This window comes from Meleagris gallopavo, chromosome 6 (assembly GCF_000146605.3).
Source record: "Meleagris gallopavo isolate NT-WF06-2002-E0010 breed Aviagen turkey brand Nicholas breeding stock chromosome 6, Turkey_5.1, whole genome shotgun sequence".
Classification (NCBI taxonomy): Eukaryota; Metazoa; Chordata; class Aves; order Galliformes; family Phasianidae; genus Meleagris; species Meleagris gallopavo.
The window spans coordinates 7,639,697-7,660,290 of record NC_015016.2 but is presented as its reverse complement, the minus strand read 5'-3'; the positions used below and the strand labels follow the sequence as shown (position 1 = coordinate 7,660,290).

At 41.4% G+C, this 20,594-nt stretch overlaps 1 protein-coding gene across 1 annotated transcript in view; it reads left to right on the top strand.

The window, feature by feature from the left end:
• Nucleotides 1-19,871: 19,871 nt before the first annotated feature.
• SHH (sonic hedgehog signaling molecule) overlaps nt 19,872-20,594 on the top strand; it is a 9,288-nt gene continuing 8,565 nt past the window's right edge. The window contains exon 1 of the mRNA XM_010712419.3: nt 19,872-20,402. Coding sequence (XP_010710721.1) covers nt 20,094-20,402 — 309 coding nt within the window. The 5' untranslated portion in view covers nt 19,872-20,093. The remainder of the gene's footprint in view (nt 20,403-20,594) is intronic.

Below are 20,594 nucleotides of genomic sequence, written 5' to 3'. Positions count from 1 at the left end.
ACGCACACACACAAACACACAAGAGAAATAACAATCGGGAGGCAGAGGACTACGTCACCAGGAAAAAAAGTGTTTTGCAAGAGTGACTGGTAGAAGGATATATTACTTTGCCTTTACAACAGACCCTAGCTCAGCAGTCTACTGCAATCTCATAGTAATCACAGTAGAATTAACCCAAACTTGCACCAGCATTATAAAGAAAAGAGAGGATCTGTTCCTTTGCAGATCACAGTCTCCCTCCCTGTTTCCCTCTGGTTTGTACCTCTTTTATGGGGCTCCGTCATACTGTGGCATTTGCAGGTCACAGTAGCACTCATTGGGCGTAACACTGAGTTAAGCTTATCTGCAGAAAAGAACCTGGCAATGATCTACCTGGGGCTCTTTTACTGCTGGAGATGATCCAGATTTTCCTTTCCTTCCTTCCCTCCCTTTCTAACACCAAACCTATCTTGCTGAGGCTGTATTTAGCAGGAAGGGGACGGAAGGTCCAAGGTCAACAGAACACGACATCCTTCAAGACAATGGAATTATTTGGGATTTTGCTTTGAATCACAAAGAGCAGGACTGCCAGCACTGGAAACGAACCAGACTCGTTCAGGTGTGCAGGGACAGACTCAGTGTGCAGGTAGCTCAGCTGGAGAGCGAGCTGTGGCAATCATGCTAGTTTGCGCTCCAACTCAAATTTGCATTTTTGCTATTAAATCTGTCAGGGAATAGTTTATTCAATTAAATCTGAAGTCTCACAGCAGTGCTTGAATGCTTCCTGTCTTTTGATTAAGATAACTGAGAATTGCCTACGTTGCATGGAGTCTAGCAGAAGAGCAACTACGATATCAAAAAGCTGTTTTGTCTGCCAAGCACAAGTGTTAAGCTGGCAGAGCTTGGGGCCTGCCAAAACCTCATGATTTCAGTGCTTCTGTTTGTCCAATAAAAATAATTCTGAACATCTTAGATCTCAACACAGCAACTCTCAGCATAAAAATAGAATGCTTCAGGATATCAATTTTGCAGGCAGACATGCACTATCACAGAAACCAGCTATATCCAGAAGAGCTGGGGCTGCTCTTGTAAAAAGTTCATGCTCATCTGTGTTCAGCAATGCAGAGGAAAGACTTCTAAAGCAATCAGCTCAGTAGCTGATTTTGTTGTCTCATGCTGCTGAAATAGAAAAATACTGCAAATATGGATAATTGCTGATTCAAAGAGTGGGCCTGGCTGATTTAGAAAGTGAGATAGGTCAGCCTTTTATATTGATGTACGCTCAGAAACACGTGTTGCGATGTTTGTATTTCTCTCTCTCTCTATATATATGTACATACGCATGCGTAATGCTCCTTGTACCACTGAGGTGCATTACCGGTCATATGTCCAAAGTCTTTTCGATACAGAACTGACTTACAGCCAGCTGGATTTCTTATTGCCATTGTTGCTTTTCCTCCGAAGACAAATGAACGCTTATCTTGTACTACATTTTCCCTTAACTAGAAGAGGCAATAAAAAACTGCGCTAAAGATCAAAAGGACAAGAAGTTCAGATGGAAAATTTGGCATGACAAATCCAGCTCTAGGTCCATGAGATTGTAAGGTGGATTTTCCACCACAACCTTCTCGTGAATAATTCTGCAGCACAAATTCCATTATCTCAGTGAGACTTGCAGGTTTCTTCCTAGCTCCCCCTAGTGAACCCAGGGACTGGCTCCTTCCTCGTCCCACAGAGGCACCCTCTCTATAGGCCTTGGTTTACAGCACATTGGTGCTTTCCTCCCCTGTAGACACTTCTTGCATGTAGACATGGATTTTTTCCCTGACTCAGTGATGGAAGAAATGCAGCCTTTGGAAACTAAGGGTGAGATCAACATATCTCTAACTATAGCCCAAGTTAGAGTTAGATATTTACCCTAAAGCAGCTATCTGGGCTCCACCCATAGTCAGCATGGAGAGACATAAACACCTTCAGAAGGCTAATCATTGCACTTTGTCTCTCTTCAGTGTCAATAGCAGGATTCAGGAGGATTGTACACAACACATTTAGGTTAGATATCCAAGACTGATCTCTTGTGATCTGACTTCTCAGCCTTGGCAACATCTTCAAGACCTTTTCATATCTGTCCTCTTGAAAATTCATATATTTGACTGAATATGTTGAAACTTGGCCCTTCTGTTACTCTTCTTGTTAAATCTTAGTTATTCTTAACAATACTTGTTCCTTGACTCAGTCCAGAAAAGTGAATTTTCTTGAGCCAAGCAGAAAGAGAGAAGCCCTCCCGGAAGATCGATGAGACCAACACCATCACAAAGCAAGCACCAGGGTACCCACATATCTCTCCCACCGAAAATTGCTGTGTGAAAATGTAGAACACATGAGTCCATTGCTGGCTCAGACAGCCTTTGAACCATTGACGTAGAAGGGTGAATTGCCAACAGCCAAACAAATAGTTGCTGGGGTGACCTCATCCTTTCTTCTTCTGTGAAGTATCCATACAGAAGCATTTTCTTGACTATTTTCTCATTTTCACAGATTGGGTTTCTACATGTACCTAATAGACTATTCATAAAAAATTTCACTGTGAGAATTGAAACAAACCAACCGATTATTAAAGGCTGCAATGCAGCAGCACCCAAAGGCACTGACCGAAACCAAGGTACCATTGAGAGAGGCAGTGTGTAAGCACCTTCAGGCCAGACTCATGTACTTCTGCTCCCATTGGATAGTCCCAAATAGTCTCACAAAAGCCAGTGGGATTGCTCAAGGAATATGTTACTTAATGGGAAAAGATGTACCAAGATTTGGTTTACCCTGAGGAACGTGCAAGAATAGAGAACAAGGGTGAAATATTTGGTTCCATTAAAGAGAGCGAGAAAGAAAACAAAACAATTAATTTCAAAGAGGAATATTTCACTCAAAGAATAGGCAAAAAGGGAAGGACACATCACCTGCATGATGCAGTCACTGTCAGTAAGTGGAGTTAAGCTACCTGGTTTTCATTCAGAAAGAAAAAATAAAAAGGAAAAAAAAACACAGATATACACAAAAAAGAAAAAGGAAGTTGTGGAAAAACAAGCAAAAAATTGTCTAGAAGTATTGTTATTAATAAACTGCATATAGGCAAACTTATAACTCGCTTAGTTCAATTCTTCATTCATAAATGGGAAAATATGGATTATGTTAGTTGGTTAAATCACATAGTGTGATTTTATTCCTTTTTCCTACCTATAGTCACAAATAATTTTTAAGAAAATATTTTTCCATTGGGAGTTTAGTTGAAACCAGTACCCACATTTAGTGATGTTTCGTGTCCACAGTAGAGGTTCTGTCCAAGCCAGAATGTGTGAATCTGTATGAGAAAGAGAGAAGAAAAGTCTCAATAACCTAAGGGTTAGGACAAAATAAAGGAATTTTTATTAAAAAAATAAAAATAAAAATTGAGTACTGTCCCCATGGTGATCAATTATTTATACAAGTGATTGAGTTATCTCAGGAAAGACTCAGAAAAATTACTCCCAAAACAGGTCAGTGGGCAGGACACACACTGTAAGAATGGGAAAGCCAAGTCTGTGCTGTCCAGGCTGCTCTGTAGCCTCCATCCCTGGTGCAAATAGAAACTACTATTGCATGCCATTTTGTGTTTTTCATGAGAAGGCTATTGGCTTTTGCTTTCATCCTGGCATGGAAGGGATTGATGTTCTTTTTATGCTGACATCTGTCTGGAGAGCCCACAGAAAAGCAAAGTGGTTGAATCTCAGGAAGAAATTCCACTCAGTATAATTCCTTTTAGGAAAAACAACCCTAAACTCAGCTATGTAGTGAAAATTTCCTCATTTAAACTTTCAGTGGGGCAGGTAGGAGCAGAGCCCAGAGTGAGCAATACCCACTCTGGGTCATGGGGTGGGGAAAGGACAGCAGTGCACTATTTCAGGAAATACCTGGAAATGATGGGGCTCTTTGCATATGAGCACTGTCTGATTGCACCATCTCACCTGCCAAAAACCAGCCTGGCTCTCAAACCGAATGATGCAATCCTCTGTGTGAGAGCTACAAAGGTACCCTCTGATCCTTGCCTGGTTTAAACACCTTCACATCAGTACTCTTAAAAGAAATTTGCTAAACATTGCCACAGTTACGGATTTCTGTCATATAAAATATATCACTTATGGTAGAAATAGGCATGTATGGGGAAAATGCAGTTTTCCTCAAGGATATCTGCATGAGATTCCCTTCCCTAAAAATCAATCAAATATTTGCAGCTGAACAGAAAGGGACATGCAGTATATTACACGTAGATATTTACAGTTTGAATCTCGGCGGTGTTTTTTGCAGCATTCACCCATTATTCTGTAATTCATTCAGATGATTAAAGTATTTGATCACCATTTATGAAGGATCTGTGGACAAGTTTGGAATGACTTTATTAGTTTTAACTCTCTCTATGAATACACGTATCATGGAGCAAAATCTTCCAAACTTTTCAATCTACAGTTTGTTACAAAAAAAGAAAAGAAAAAAAAACAACCAGAATTTCTGTCAACAGTAGCATAAAAGCACTAACAGATTGCAGATTTTGATTCATATCCTTCAAATTTATGGGAAATTTTAATCAGGAATACAGTAAGGGAACACCTAGAAACCTACTATTTAATTAAAGATAGTTGACGTAACTACAGAAACGTCATGTGTAAGCAAATCAGAAATCTTGACTTTAGGATATAGCCCTGTGCAAAAGAACAACCCATTACATGTAAGTATTGGTTAAGGGCAGGCCTCTTTATTGATAAAAATTCAGCCTAGAGATGAAGAATGCAGTGCAACCCATATGAAATCAGGTCAGGATAAGAGGGTGAAACTCAAAGATCTTAGCATGCAGATGAGAGTTGTTCATATGTTCTTTGATTCTTTAAGGTCGCTGACATAGCTAGCAGTTGTTCATATAGCTATATCAGAGACCTTAAAGAATCAAAGAACCAGGTGGTTAAACTAGCCAGACCATGTCTGCATGGAAAAATGGTCATTAGTGAGTGCTCTAGACCTGGGATTAACTTTTTGAATTAACAATGTAAGATGAATAAAACCAAATGCTTTAGAATATATATGTACTATATAAGAGGACATAATCCTAAGGACAAGAAAGAAGTATTAAGTGAAGTTATTACATTTTGCAAAATATTTCATGTTGAGCTAACTCTTCCTCTTCAACTCAGAATGAATGTTATCACTGCCTTCAGCATCAGTAGCCATCAGTGCAAAGAGAAGGGCCAGATTATCTTCAATGTTGTTGGCTCCAGACTGAAGTTTAAAGAATGGGTTCTGCAGGAAATGGGGCAAAAGAAAAATAATAAATAAATAAATAAACAAATATGTACAGTTCCATGTCTTCAGATTAAAGGACACAGTGCTCAAACAACAAATTCCCTACACTAGAGGCTGTAAAGATAAACTACAGAGCTCTGCCAGCTTGAGACGCAGTCACAGACCCCTAAAGGGGATGGTATTGTCTCAAAGTAAAGAAAATGAGGCAGTGGAAGAAGTGCACCAGTTGAGTGGTAGAATCACCATCTCTGGAGGTGTTCAAGAACCACGGAGATGTGGCACTGAGGGACATGGTATAGTGGACATGGTGGGGTAGGTCAATGGTTGGAGTAGGTGACTTCTGAGGTCTTTTCCAACCTTGACAATTCTATGACTTCTGCCACTCCACAAATCACTTCTGTACTTATGTTAACAAACTTTGACTGCTGTATTTGTTTAAATAACAAGGCAGAGAGTTGCTTGTGAATTCACGTTTAAACATGGCTCGAAACAGTTGGACTATAATCTCATTGATGGTTTGTGGTTGACAATGTAATATAAATAATAATAAATGTTTATTTAGTTTTAAAATAAGGTGATGGAAAAACTCAAGCAATCAAGGGCACTCAGTAATAGTAAGAGTCAGGAAGTTCATCAGTGCATTCACGAACAATTCCATACTGTCTTTTATAACAAATTGGAGCGTATGGCACAGGAGAGGTATTCTATGCCTTTTAAAATAGTGAAATTTCTTCTGATGTTTTTTGTAGTGTTTAGGCCACAAGAGCTAGCATTAAAAAGATCTAAGCATGGGAATGGTGACAAATGCGAAGAGATTGTCCCCACTGTTGATAGACCTTTCTAGAATAGAAAAAAAAATACAAGAAAAAAAGACTGTAGATGACTACTAGAGTCATCCCCACCTAGACCTCTATGTGCGGAGTGGTTGTGAATTCTAGCTGCTGTTTGTAACTCAGAAAGGATAGAGCAAGATGAGTCCTTTGGCTTTCTTCCATAATAAAATCTTTAATTTTCCAAAAGAAAGTAACAACTTCATGAACACGTCCTCATTTCAGAGCAAGATTTAGTTTACAAACTCAAGTAGTTTAAGGATTAAAAAGTTTAGTGTATCTCTGCAAATGAACTTTATCAAAGTGTAGGTTAAAAAAAAAATTAGAAAAAGAAATCGAGCCTTCAGGTAAACAGGAGCATTTGCCAAATGGAAATCCCAGCTCTTTGTATGTTTAGTAATGAGCGAAGATAAGAGTTCTTTTTTTTGACAGCATGATGGATACAATCATAAAAGGAATCACACTGCTGTAACAGAGAATACGTGAAGAGTGAATTTGATGGCTATGGCTTTATTCCCAAACATGTCTTACCTTTCTTTTATTTAAACTACATGAAAGTCAGTTTCTCTGGCATGTGAAAATGTTCAGGTTGTGTTGCTTTGTTTTCATTTTACATTCTCCCCCAGCATGGACATGATACATATAATTGTCAGACTCAGATCTGCTTCCCAGTCCAATAGCACTCATTTAAGGATACATATTTATTAATATGAATTAGAAATATACAGTAAGCAAAGAAACACAACTTGTTGTGAGAACACTGGGCAAAGTTGTTGCACTCTGCTACTATGGATTAAAGCGAGGACAACACCAACAACCCAGTGAAACCATTTGGTTTGAACACCAGTATTTCAGTTTATGCCAAGTTCAAGGCTGCTGTAGATTAAAAATGAAATGAGTTTTCTGGTCTCAGCCTGTTGCTTTTGGGGTGTTTATGCACATTAAGAAATGAAAAAATCTGACATGTCTGACAGTTTCCATGAAGCCATGAAGCCTCAGTGTCTCAAGAGGTCTCAGCAGGCACAAGAAAAGCCTAATTGCCTCTTGTTACAAGGCTGGCCTCAAAATGGAGTTCTGAAGATGAAATTAAAACTGGTTATTGTCAGTAGACCAAGAGAGTCCAACAGTGACTCCACCACCTCCCTGGGCAGCCTGTTCCAATGCCTTCCCACCCTCTGAGAAGAAACATTTCCTAATACTATTAAATGTTACCTATGAGCCTTTGCTTCTTCAGGAGTGGTGGCTGAGCAGGACAGCTTGGTGGCAAAAGAAGCACCAGCAGCAGCATGCCAAGCACTGGGCAGAAGTTGGCTTCTCCTCTCCTAGCAGGAAGAAAAGCTCTGGAGAGAGTGGGAAAGATGAAAGTGCCCAAAACCAATTTAGATTTTTATCTGAAAGGTATTCCTAATATTTTTAGCCATAAGAAAGAAAGAAAGAAAGGAAGGAAGAAAGGAACACCACAGTGATTCAGTGATTTAAATTAATGTCTCTGATGTCAACACATTGCTAAATTGCCTGAAGTGAGGACAGCAGCTACCTCCTCTTAAGAGAAAGCATATATGATGGGAGAGCAAGCAGACGTCTCCTGGCAGACAGAGCTGTTGGAAAGAAGCCAGAAGAGCGTAAACTTACCTGATAACTAATTACAGCTATCACCAAGTTTTGATTGTCTATTTAAGCCAATTGTGATGTGACAACACCAGATGATTTCTGTTTACTTTCTAAGAAGATTAACCTGGCTAAATTGACCCACATTATGGTTAATTTCAGAGGATTTGGTATTTGGGGGAGGGACTGAAGTAGAGATGAGCTCCCAGTTATCTCTAGGATGAGATAACACCAGGAGGATTGTGTTTGTCCTTATTCATTATGCATCAATAAATAATAATTTCACTCAGCACCTTAAAATGCTGAGTGTGTGCAGAAGCTTTCATTGCTGATCTCAGATGTGCAGTTTCCCATTGCAAAACTCTGAACTCCTTGCTAGCATTGTAGTGGCACTGCCTCAGCGCCTGTATCTTTATCTGGGAAGTTATCGGTGCCGGCTGAGCAGTCTAAAATGCTCTGGCTCAGGAGATAAGAAAATCAAGAGGGGAAGGCGTGGAGATGAAGTTATTATTCTTTTTAATTATTATTTTTTCCCCTTAGAAATGTATGTTCTACTTTAAATGTTTATTTAAAACTATACATAGAAAAATGCTGGACTTTAATATCAAGAAAAACATTGCAGATTTGGATTGAAAAAAATATAACTTACTATTTAGAAATAGGTCTTTTGAATTGATGTTTGCATTTTACAAATGATATGTACTTGTTCTGGAAACGCTTTATCACATGCAATCAAATTGAGTTTGTAAGAGAAGAAATATTTACGATCAATCTTTCATTAACCATGTTGGTCTCCAGTGTCTCTCACAGGAGTATGCGTGTGCACATACAGAAAGTCTGGTCTAACAGCATCCTAACCAAACAGGCACTTGTAGAGAAGTTTCCATAAGTTTCAGTAGATGTCCTTCCCACAAGACACTCACAATGAAGAAAATGTATTTTGTCCCCAGGCTGCAGGGAAACAGGCTCCTTGCTGGTGGTTCATTCATTTCTCTTGATGCCAGACCCTAACACTTTTGTAGATATTTCATAGAGAATCAGGAGTAAGCATAACGTGACACATCTAAAATACTGTAATGTGAAACTTTGACACTATACATTATTTTATGAAGGTCTCTCTGAAACCATTGTGATATACTATATAATATACAGCATTGATACTTTGTCAAGAGGAGCTTTGCCTTCCTAGAGCCTCCCGATGAATTACATCAACATAATCAGGGGTAAACCTTTGAAATGATCTATTGTGTGAAGATGCCAGGTTAGGAGATTACTTTTAAAACTACTGACATTGTATGAACTAAACATGACTTCTATGGAGTCATTCCTGCAAATTCTGCCAATTCAGATTAGAAATAGTGGTTGCAATATGTTAATATGAAAACTGTATGAATACATAATCTTCGTCAGGAAGTTGAATGGGAAAAAAAAGAAAAAAAATCCTTAAATTCAGAGCGTGAGATTCATTTATTAAAAGCACCATTGTCAGAAGCAGCAACACAGGACATTTTGGCTTCCCAGCCAACTGGACGTTGCTTTGCAGGTCTCAGACTGCACAGATCCCAGAAGTGCATAGGTATAACTAAGTCAGTATTTAATTACAACTGCACATTTAATTGCACAATATTCTCTGAAAAATGTCTACACAATGTAGAAATTTGATGCTCAGTTTGAACATTTGTTTAAGGCTCTTTGTTGAACTGAGTGCTGTGTAGTACTCTGATGTCTGACATTTAGTAAGGCAGTAAATTAAAGTAATGATGTTAATGTATAATAAATGCATTCAACAGGAAATAAAAAGTGTGAAGTGCAAGAAGAAAAAATCTTGTTTTCTAAATGGCTGTCGCATACAGAAGTTCAAGATCTTAGCATAAAGTTTTTGAAGGCTGATATTGTCTTATAAGCATAGCATGAAATAATCCTTACTTCTAGTAATAATATAATTTCACATAATATCAGATGAGGAAATACCAATATAATTTAAAGATACCAGTTCTCTGATGTTTGGGATGAAGAAAGCAAGGTGAGGGTCTTTCTGCTTTTTCCCTCTGCTGAAGACTTGCCACCAACAGTCTGATTCCTGATTGACCAAATAACACGGACAACATTTTCATACTTAGATGACACTATCAGAAGCTGCCTAAGCATCTTCCTGCATCTACACAAGTTTGCTTTGGCTATCCCATAAACTTCTCTTTGAAGTGTGAGTGAGGATGCACCACAGACAACCATGGTGTCTTATGAAGCCATTGAGACTCAGTCTTGTTTCTGAGCCCATAGATGAACAAGTCACTTCTTAAAAAGTATGTCTGTGGTTCTAAATCACCAGAGATCTTTGAAAATATTTCTCTCTTGACTCCAGGTCTAGTGACTACTCTTGGCTGACCATCAGCACTGGTATTTACACAAGAAGGTGTTTAAAGTGAGAGTTTCCTCTTGGCACTCGATAATTAACAGAATATTCTGCCCAAATTTACTAAAGCTCCCACTTAATCTAAAACTGTCTACTCATCATAGCTACTCTAATTATGTGAGTATTCTGTCCTCCTTGAAAGACTGAGTAGATTTGCCTCGGCAATAACTAGAGATGAGGCTGGCTGAAGAGCTTGGAAGTGTCTGGATTAGATCCTCAGCCAGGGCAAGCAAAGTGTTTCTTATGCTGAATCCTATTAACAGCAGCTAAGGGCTTTTATGACATTTCATAAAAGTGATGTTTCTTACTACATCAGATTGGAAAATTTAATATGCCTCACTGTGTAAATTGTTCTTCCTACTTCAGTGGATCTTCACATGGATAGAGTGAAGTAAACAGTATAAAAACAAGGGTGGGCTCTCTGAAAAAGAAATCTCCTTGGATTTGTTTGGAAAGATCCTAGAAAAATGGTGTTTCATCTCCTGTCTTCTCCTGTCTTCTAAGCTCACAAATGAATAAAAATACCGATGCACTAATGTCTGCAGCCTTTTTGACTTGCCCTTGGATTCAATTGGATACTGATAGCTAAAAAATACTGATTGAGGCTGAGTAATTTTTGCCCCAAATTTAATTTGATTCAACACTATAAAGGAAGGGAAAATATTATCCAGCTCTTTACTCAGCAGATTTAGATATAATGACATAGCATTCCAAAAATTGCCTGTCTTCAGGTAGTGCATTTTGGAGTTATTTCAAAATTCCCTAAGGTTATCTCAGTGAAATGCATTCCCCCTTCTCAAAAATCACTGAGTTCTCAGTGCCCAATTGCTTGTGTCACTTATGCTGTTTACATGCTGGGTTGTTTTCTAGCATATGTGCTATGCCTCATTTTGTCAGGTTGCTCTTACGCTACTTTGTGACTATTTTGATTTTCAGGTCTTCATGCATAAATTATGATTTATTTTACTTTCTGAAAGGAAGGCTGGCTGAAGTAATAAGTGTGCATATTTCAGTTTGATTTCTCATTTTGTTTTTATTATGAATATTTCATGAGTGTGGGCATTTTTCTTATGAAGAAAACTCCTCACTTCCCATGAATTTAATTTTTCTATAATTTTTCCTTCTATATAGAAATATATGCTCAGGGAAGAGCTCAAATAAAAAGAAAAATGTTCAAGAGGTGCTAAGTTCTCATAACTCCTGTTGTGAAGGGAGAAATACATCATATTCTCCAGTGGTTGGCCTTCTCTGGTGATCAGTGTTATTCTATATACAAATGTATATAGGTGGTCCTCCAGTATTTTTGGCATGCTGTAACTGCATGCTGAGAGAGAAGCCATGCATAGGCACCACTGTTGTGTAGACAAAATACTCATCAACATCACCACTTTGAACACTGAGACAGTGAAGCATATTTCTCTTCAAAACTTACTCGGATGTCTTCATGACAACAAGAGCCAAAAGATGAGGATATAATTGAACTATTGCCCAGAGACAATTACTGATTAAAATTCATTAGTTCTACAAAGAAGTTTGACCAATGGATTAGTAGTCACATTGCAGCAGATTTGGGCAAGAAGGCCACAACTGTTAAGGAGACGTAACAGCCTAGCATGAATAGTTAATAGTTTGCTACATGGTAGAGTTTCTTGAGGAGCTACCCAAAGAATCTCACCAGGGAGCTGGGCAGGGCATGCTACTTTGATGCTATAAAGCCATTGCGTTAGCCCTCTGCTTTTATGTACGAATCAGAGGAATTGTTAACAGCACCAAGAGCAGTTTGCTTTGAGCAACACAAATGTAACAGACATAACATCAAAGCAATTTGAAATCAGCTGAAAACAACAGAAAGAAGACAGCTGAATCCAGAGGACTTTGAATCAAGGCCCACCAGGGTCAAGTCAGTCTTCCTAATGGGTTTTCTAAGGGGATCCCATGGGAAACTGGAAAAAGGATTCCAATTTCTTGAACCCAGGGTCTACTGAGGCTTGAAGCATACTGGGTTTTTTTTGAAATCATAGGTTCAGGCTCTTCTTCTTGCCCATTCCAGGCCATAGCACAGCAGCACACAGGTTTATGGTGGCACAGAGGACCCTGTGCACACAGACACTCCCTCCCTTCCCTTTTTCCCCAGGAAAGATGTTTCCAAGAGCAGTTTGTTGTAGCATACATGGCCAGTGCTGTTCTAGAAAGAAACAGCACTAAAACAGCTTTACATCATCATCAGACAGAGGAGTGAAGGGTTCCACGTGAATTCAAGATGTTGTGTTGACTTAGAAAGCCCCACATGGCTTGAGATCCACGGCCAGAAGACTCCACAGAATCACAGAATCATAGGGACTGTTAGGGACCCTCAGATCTCACCCAGTTCAGCCACTGCTAAAGCAGTTTCCTACATCAGATTGCACAGGAAACTGTACAGTCAGGTTTTGAATATCTCCAGAGAAGGAGACTCCACAACCCACTCTGGGCAGCCTGTCAACCTCACTTGTCTTGCTGAACTGGTGCAGGGATCGGGTCCTTCCCTTCCATGGGGATGTATCAGTTGATGGAGCATCCCGCACACCATTTCCTGAGCTCTCATATCTACCTCTTCTTCTGTAAAGGATGGCATTTTGTTAAGCTTTCAGGAACATTTTGGAGACCTTTTTTCTGCTATCAAGGTGTTTTAGAGGGAAAGGGCATAAGTGAGCAGTGTGATAGATCTGGGGAGCTCTTATTTTGGTCGGGCAATGGATGAGGCATATGGAAAATTTATTGCGCTGTAATTGTGTTATGTGATATTGATGCTGCAGTATTAATGACTGCAAAGTGCCCAGATTGCTTCAGATGGCCATTTACTGTCATTGTTACTAATCTAAATAAATAAATAAGAGCAACTGAACTGATGTCTCTAAGATGTGTTTCAAAGCCACCCAGTGACATGTATGAAAGCGCTTGTGAACAGAGAAATCAAATGGTATCAGGGACATTTTTTATTGGGGTCAGAAAGAAATAGAACAATTAAGTCATTTTCAGTCATATACAATATATTAGGAACTCTTTTAACAAGCTCAGGGCTAAACTGACTGGCATGAACAAAGCGTTTTAAAAAGCTGGGGTGTAAATATGCCAGAAATAAAGAAAGAAAACATGTAAACTGTGCTCAAAAATAGTCTGCAAATGTAAGGAAACAAGAAAAACTAAGACAATCATGCACATACCTCTCCTGCTGCCATGGCCCAGTGAATACAGTGGTTACCATGGCTGGATCTGGCTACGAGGTGGACTTTAGAGGGCAAGCTTTGTTCCTGATCTCTGCCCAAACAGAAAGCCTTGATCCAGTCTGTTGGTTTGTGTACTTTGGGCAAGCCAACCTCACATTGCAAAAGGCAGCAAGTTAAGTTTGAATTTATTTCATGCCTTCAGGTTTCTCTTAGCATCCTCTGTCTGGCTGTCATATCATACAGCCTGGGAGATGTATTATCATCTGATATTCCAAAATATGACTCGGCACTTTTCCCTAAATTGCAATAACAGTACAAGGCAGGCAGACAGCATTACTTGCATTTTGTAATGCTATTCACGCATCAGTCTTCTTTTTTCCTGAATAGAAATCAATATCCTAAAATGCAGGTCTTACTGAATAAGTAAATCTTTTATTAACCATTTGTGGATAATAATGATATCTATCAAAAAGAGGCTCGTTTTAATGTTAAATTTATGCACTTTTATTAGCTGCTATTATCCTTGGAACAGAAAGCAATGAGAACAAATCTGTTGAAACTAAATAGCTTCTTCAAAATCAGAGGAAAGTTTGTGTGACCCCAATACAGCTATGAGAAGACCTGCTAGTATTGATCATGGGAAAAAAAATCTCTTTTGGCTCTTCATACACCCACAGCTACCAATGATCATTGACTCAGTTGCCCAGATATATTTCAGAGATAAATAACCAACACCCAAATAAACATAATAACTATTAATATTCCATTTAACAATTTTTAAAACAACTATATATATATATATAATTTCTTTTGAAGGTTTGTTCTTAGCAGTGTTTGTATGATTGAAAGACAGGATCCAACTAATGATCAAGAGTGCAAGTAAACATAACCAGCAGGACTAACCCTTAAACATTCTCATATTCATAGCCAGTGTTTAAATAGCTAGATTTCAGTATCTCTTAGCTTTATGGTTATATCTCTTAACTTTATGAGTGCCAAGGTACTTAAGAAATATGTACTGTGATTACTTCTCACCTCTGTGCACTTGGTTACATTCACACCCATGTATACACACACACATACAAATTCAAGGTATATATGGGAGAAAGGAAGAGAAGCAGAAAGGCAGGAGGGAGGGAGGGAGGGAGAGAGGAAGGGAGGAAGGGAAGGGAAGGAAGAAAAGAAGAAAAGCAGGAGGGAGGGAAGAAGGAAGGAAGGAAGGAAGGAAGGAAGGAAGGAAGGAAGGAAGGAAAGAAGGATTCACATTTATTTAGTCTTAAAATAAATAAATAAAGCTCCAAAACTTTTCCATGTGGTTTGATGCTGCCTTTTTTTTTTCCTTCTTCTTCTTCTTTTTATCCCTTTTTAAATTCAGCACCAGCCTTCCTGCTGCCTCTCCCGGCACTGCTGGGGGCTGTGCGAGCCGAGGAAGATGCTCGGAGCTGCTCCCATCGCCGAGCTCCCCTAGCGGCTGCTTCCCTCCTCTGGCACCGCCTGGATTCCAGTGCCCGGGTTGGGGTTTTCCCCCACTCATGACCAGGAGGAAGTGGCTGAAAGTGCTGCGGATCACAAACCAGGAAGGGAAAACTAAATGTTAATAATTTCTACCTGAGGATCTCGGTATGGGAAAAAAAAGGTCAGGTCATCCAAGGAGACTGAGGAAGACCTGGTCTAAGGATTTTGCTGTAGTTGTACAACTAGACACCACTTATTGCCCTGCTGAGGGCATAAAGAATTCTATGGGACGTTCTGTTTTAGAGTCTGAGTTAACAGAAAATATGCACGCAGAGTATGTATAAAAATATCTTATGAAAAGTGCTGCCTACCTGATTCTGTGTGAGCGTGATGGAAGGCTTTACTGACTGAATTCAAGACTATGATTAGCATTAATACACAAGCAGATATATTTAAAAACAGCAAAATCAATGCATGTAGTTGTTCCAAAAGAGGCTGCTTTTTGCCTCTCTGCAGACTGAGAGCATTTTTCCTGTGGCAGAAATGCCTACATACTGCATGACCACAGGCGTATCTGAGCAGGTACCAGGCTTCCCCTCAATTTTGATGGCAAACAAAAAAATAGATGGAAAAACATCTTAATATCTCTCACTGGTGCCAGCGTTTGGGGTTTTGTTGTTGTTTGTGGGTTGTTTTTGGTGTTGTTGTTTTGCGTTGTTCTTTTTTGGGTGGTTTTTTTTTGTTTTGTTTGGTTGGTTGGTTGGTTGGGTTTTTTTTTGAGGGAAATTCCTAGGAACAAGACCTGTTCTGCTTGTCACTATGCAGGTGTTACCAGCCAACCTGCAGCTCCGAAGTGAAATTTTTAAGTCGATTTTAAAGATAGCAATTGCAATACCACCAGGATAGTCAAACAGGGATGAACTACTCCTTCAAATAAACGAGTTTAGCATCTTTATGAAGGAAGGTGGGGTGTAGAAAAGAAACAAACAAACAAAGCTTGAGATGAAAAGCTTGCCTGATTCTCTGCCATTTATAGCAGTCTTACTTCATCCTAACCTCTACTTTCACTGAAGTTTTTCAGGTTTAATTCACTGGAGGTGAGCATTCGGGTCCCGTGTATCTTGGGAAATATCACAGGTGCAGAAGAGGCTGTGGGAATGAAGCATTAGCACTCTTAAAAGTGATCACTGATTTCAAAAGTCATATACTAAAGGTGAGCTCTAAAGTTGGTTGTTAAAGGTGATAAGTGATTAAAATCCAGTTAAAATCTACACAAATGTTTGTCTCTCCAGTTTTCAGGAAGAAGCTTCGTGCACCTCGATATTCAGCAAGAACAAATGTATCAGTGCAAGGAAACTCAGGGAGCTTGGCCAACGAACATCACTTGTGAGGTCTGAGCCCTTCCCTGGTTTTATGCAAAGCAAAAACAGCAGACAACTTCAGATTTCAAACAGCAAAGTTGATAAATAATAACTGAGTTTCTCAGAGGTGTTGCTGAATTACAGCAAGGGTTAAGGAGGCAAACATATCCCAGGCCAGTGCTGGGAAAGACTGGGAGCTTTCGCAGTTGTGGTAGAGCTGCTAGAAGAGCCCATATGGAAGCAAACGAAGTTGGGCCATGCAGCTATTGGAGAAGCTTGTACACAAGCAAGGAGAAGAAGACTCTTTGGGATCAGTGGTGGATGTACCCACGGCACTGGTTCTTGCTGTATCCAGGAGTATCAGGACCGGATGACCCAAGAGCTTCCAGAGTTTTTAGATTTGAGGCATTAGAGGTCCAATAGGGAGCTCAGGGGCACTGCCAAGAGGGACTCAGCTGTTAGCATATGCTTTCTTGGCAAGGAGGCCCTGAGGGCTGCTCACTTCTGGGGGTGCTGTGGCTGGGGGCCATGGGAAAAAAGTGCGGAGCAGCTCTTTGAGGGCTGGGACAGGGCCCAGCCTCCATGCTCATAGAACAAAAAGTTGGCCTGTATGCTTTGGGACATCAAGGCCCAGCACTGACTTTTATAATCCACAACCGAGGAACTGATCTTTCTAAGGTGTTCTGTTTGGTGGTTCTTACTGTTGTTGTTCAAATGTGCCTGCAGAGCAGGCAGGGGTGTCTGTGGGTTAGGCAGTGATGTGTTGGGAAGCGTGCCTGTATGTCAGGCAGGGTTCTGTTGGGCAGAAATGTCCATGTGTATGTCAGACGGGATATGTTTGTTGGGCTGGGTGTCCATGAATTTGGCAGGGCGTCCGTGTGTCGGGCAGGGTTCCATTGGGCATGAATGTCCACGTGTTGGGCAGAGCGTCTGTATGTCAGACAGGACATCTGTCTGTTGGGCTGTGTGTCTGCGTGCTGGGCATTGTGTCTGTATATCAGTCATGCGGTCTGTATGTGTCAGGCAGTGTGTCTGTATGTCAGGCAGTGTGTCTGTATGTCAGGCAGTGTGTTGAGCAGGGACTTCCACGCGTCAGGCAGTGTGCCTGTGTGTCAGGCAGGGATGTCCATGCATAGGCAGCGTGTCCGTGTGTCAGACAGGGTGTCTGTATGTTTGGGCAAGGATATGTCAGGCAGCATGTCTATATGTCAGGCAGGAGGGGATGCGTCGGGCAGGATGTCCGTATGTCGGGCAAGGTGTCTGTGTGTCAGACGCTCTCCAGCAGCACCGGGCAGGCGGAGCACGGCTGTAGGGGCGGGGGCGGTCAGGGGGATCCGTGCTGAGAGCCCCCCGTGGTTTGTGTCCCCCCGGCTCTGGGAGAGGTGGAACTGCAAGCCCGGAGCGCAGGGCGGGTCAGCGGGCATACCCCGCACCCGGCCCCGCTCCCGGCCCCTGCGGCCGCTCTGAGGCTGAGCAGAGCCCCCCGCCACCCAGCTCTGCTTTCTTTCACATCTAATTTGATAGCAGGGTGATTTCGAGCTTCCCACAGTTACAACTTTTCTTGATTTCTCCCCTTGCTCCCCCCCCGCGCATTTATTACTCGCATTTAATTAATTCCTTCTTTGCGTTTCCTTTCCTGTTAATCTTTGGGTGACTGCTCTGTACATATGGCAATCTGATAATGAGGGAGTTTATCCTTATTCCCTATACTTGATCCTTCCAGGATATCGATCATCTTTCCTTGGGGAGAGGGACAAGGTAAGAAGGGTGATAAAAGATTTGCAGGATCCCACACCATTAGGGGCAGCTTTTATTCCTTGGCACTGTTTAATCAACTGTTCTATCAAGTCATGCTGTTTAAGCAACCACATCAAAAGAACGTACCCTCTTTTGTATAAATTATATATTCCTTGTATCTGTCTTCTCGCATGCACGCAGACGGGAAGATAAAACTTGAGTGTGTTTTTCATGGCACGAAGCAGGCGTTTGGCTGTTAGACGGCTTGTTTCTGCAACTCGACGGGCTGACAAAAAAACTCGCAGACGAGCAGCTGCCTTCCTCACTCCTTACCCATCCCCACGTTAAAAACGCCGACATTTCAAGTTGGGAAAGAGAAAGCGGTGCTTCACTGGGAGGTTACGGAGAAGCATAAGTAACAGAAGAGAAAAGTGGGAGCACGGGAGGGAAAAGTCGATCAGAGTTTCCAATCACTTTTTTCAAGCTCTTTCTCTAAACTTCACCTAAGAAAGATCACTTTGTCCCTTGCAAGTTGGGGTGGTCCTCCATGTTGCTGTTCATGGCATGCAACTTTTTCTTGATTCTTTTTCAACCACTTAAAAACTAATTTTAAAGTCCATTTTCGCGTACTTTAAGTGGATTACGACTCAGACGGGAAAACTCCCATATCACGTCTCGCTCCAAAGAGCTGCATTTTATTTTTCCTTAAATAAAGCTGGTTTTTATTTATTATTTTTGCTAAGAGAGTGGACTTCGGCTACAGCGTGTCATCTCGGGACTTTTGAGAGCTCTCAAAAAGCTCCTTCAAGTTTCTGGACCCTGGGACAAATCGCGTGCTCTCCGGAGCAAAAGCAGAGGAGCCCTTAGCAGCGGCGTTTGTCCATACAGGACCCTGCCTTTCCGCCCGACCTGCTCTATCAGCCCCATCTCTGCAGTTCTGCTCGTCTCTCAGCACCTTTGTCTGATCAGTCGCTTTTGGAGACCGGGGATAAAGACATCACTTGCCACGCTGCACGAGATAACAATTAATTTCACATTAAACTTATCCCCCCGCCATTCACTTTGCCGGGATCGATCGCTGCTAATTGTGTTTGCGGATGCTTTCAGCGCGTCGCTCTCCTTCAAAACTTAATGACACCCCGCGAGGAGGTGTGAGAGCCGAGAGAGCCGCTCGGAGCGCAGAACAAAGCGCAGCGCTGTGCCATCCCTGACCGCGGCCACTTCCCGACTCGCTGCGTTATTTTCAATGGGGACCGCTCTGATTTTTATTTATTTACTTATTTGAAAATAAACGCTGCTGAGGTGTCCGCGTGATGCAGACTGGCAGCCAGCTGCCTCCTCCTATCGGTTTTTCCTTCCTCCAAAGCAGTCATTTATCAGCTAAAACGTGACTGTGGTTCAATGCGCGGCTGTACGAGGGGAGCGGTGTCCCTTGCCATGGGAAGAAACCTGTTACAAAGCCCCCGAGGTGGGCTCACCCTCACACGGCACTGTTTCCCCTTGAGCTCTACCATTTCCCCAGTAGGTTTCTATTTGCGGGGCTCCCCGATAATTCGGCATTTTATGAACTGCCCTCAGAAGCCCGCCTCGCACCCCTCGAACCTGATGTATTTTGCATTTATTATTATTATTATTGCGCAGAGGCGTCTGTTCCCTTACTGACAAATGTACCATTCTGCCAAGAAAGTTTTTTTTTTTTTTTTTTTTAAGGGGTTAAAAAAAAACTAAGTAGTGTAATTGATGTTATCCAAGAAAGCGCAATCCCGCCCCTTTCAGCTCCGAGGCCCTTACAGGGTAAAAACGGAAAAAAAAAAAAAATCTTTCAAGAATTTGTTGCCTTTTTGAGGGTTAAAACATCAGAAGACAAGCTTGTCTCGCCTTGGCCAATCAGCTCTCGGCCCTGGCAGCTATAATATAGAACTAAAGGCAGACTCCTCTCACAAGCGTCTTGCTTTGCTACCATTAAAATCAGACCCTTTTTGTCTCTCGATTGCTGTCTCCCGACCAAACTCCGATGTGTTCCGTTATCAGCGACCTAAAGGCTGCCATTCCAGCACCTGTCTTGCTAGGGATCGGTGGATAGTATACGATCAGAAAGCAGACAAGGACATAGGAGGAGAGAGAGCTCTAGAGAGACAGCCAGGGATAGGCACAGAGAGCTGTGAAGTAATTGGATTCAATGGACGAAATGCTGCTGTTGACAAGAATTCTCTTGGTGGGCTTCATCTGCGCTCTTTTAGTCTCCTCTGGGCTGACTTGTGGACCAGGCAGGGGCATTGGAAAAAGGAGGCACCCCAAAAAGCTGACCCCGTTAGCCTATAAGCAGTTTATTCCCAATGTGGCAGAGAAGACCCTAGGGGCCAGTGGAAGATATGAAGGGAAGATCACAAGAAACTCCGAGAGATTTAAAGAACTTACCCCAAATTACAACCCTGACATTATTTTTAAGGATGAAGAGAACACGGGAGCTGACAGACTGATGACTCAGGTAGAGCCACAGAGATACCTGTATTTGTGTTTGTTAACCTCTCTGAGCACCCCTAAAGGACGCATCTGTCTTAGCATTTTTTTGAGAGCCCCCCTTTTCCCTCCCCCCTTCCCCCGCCCTCCAAACTCGGCTACTTTCCCCGTAATGTCAATGCCATCTCTCAGACAAGTTAGCGGGGCCGGAGCCGGCGGT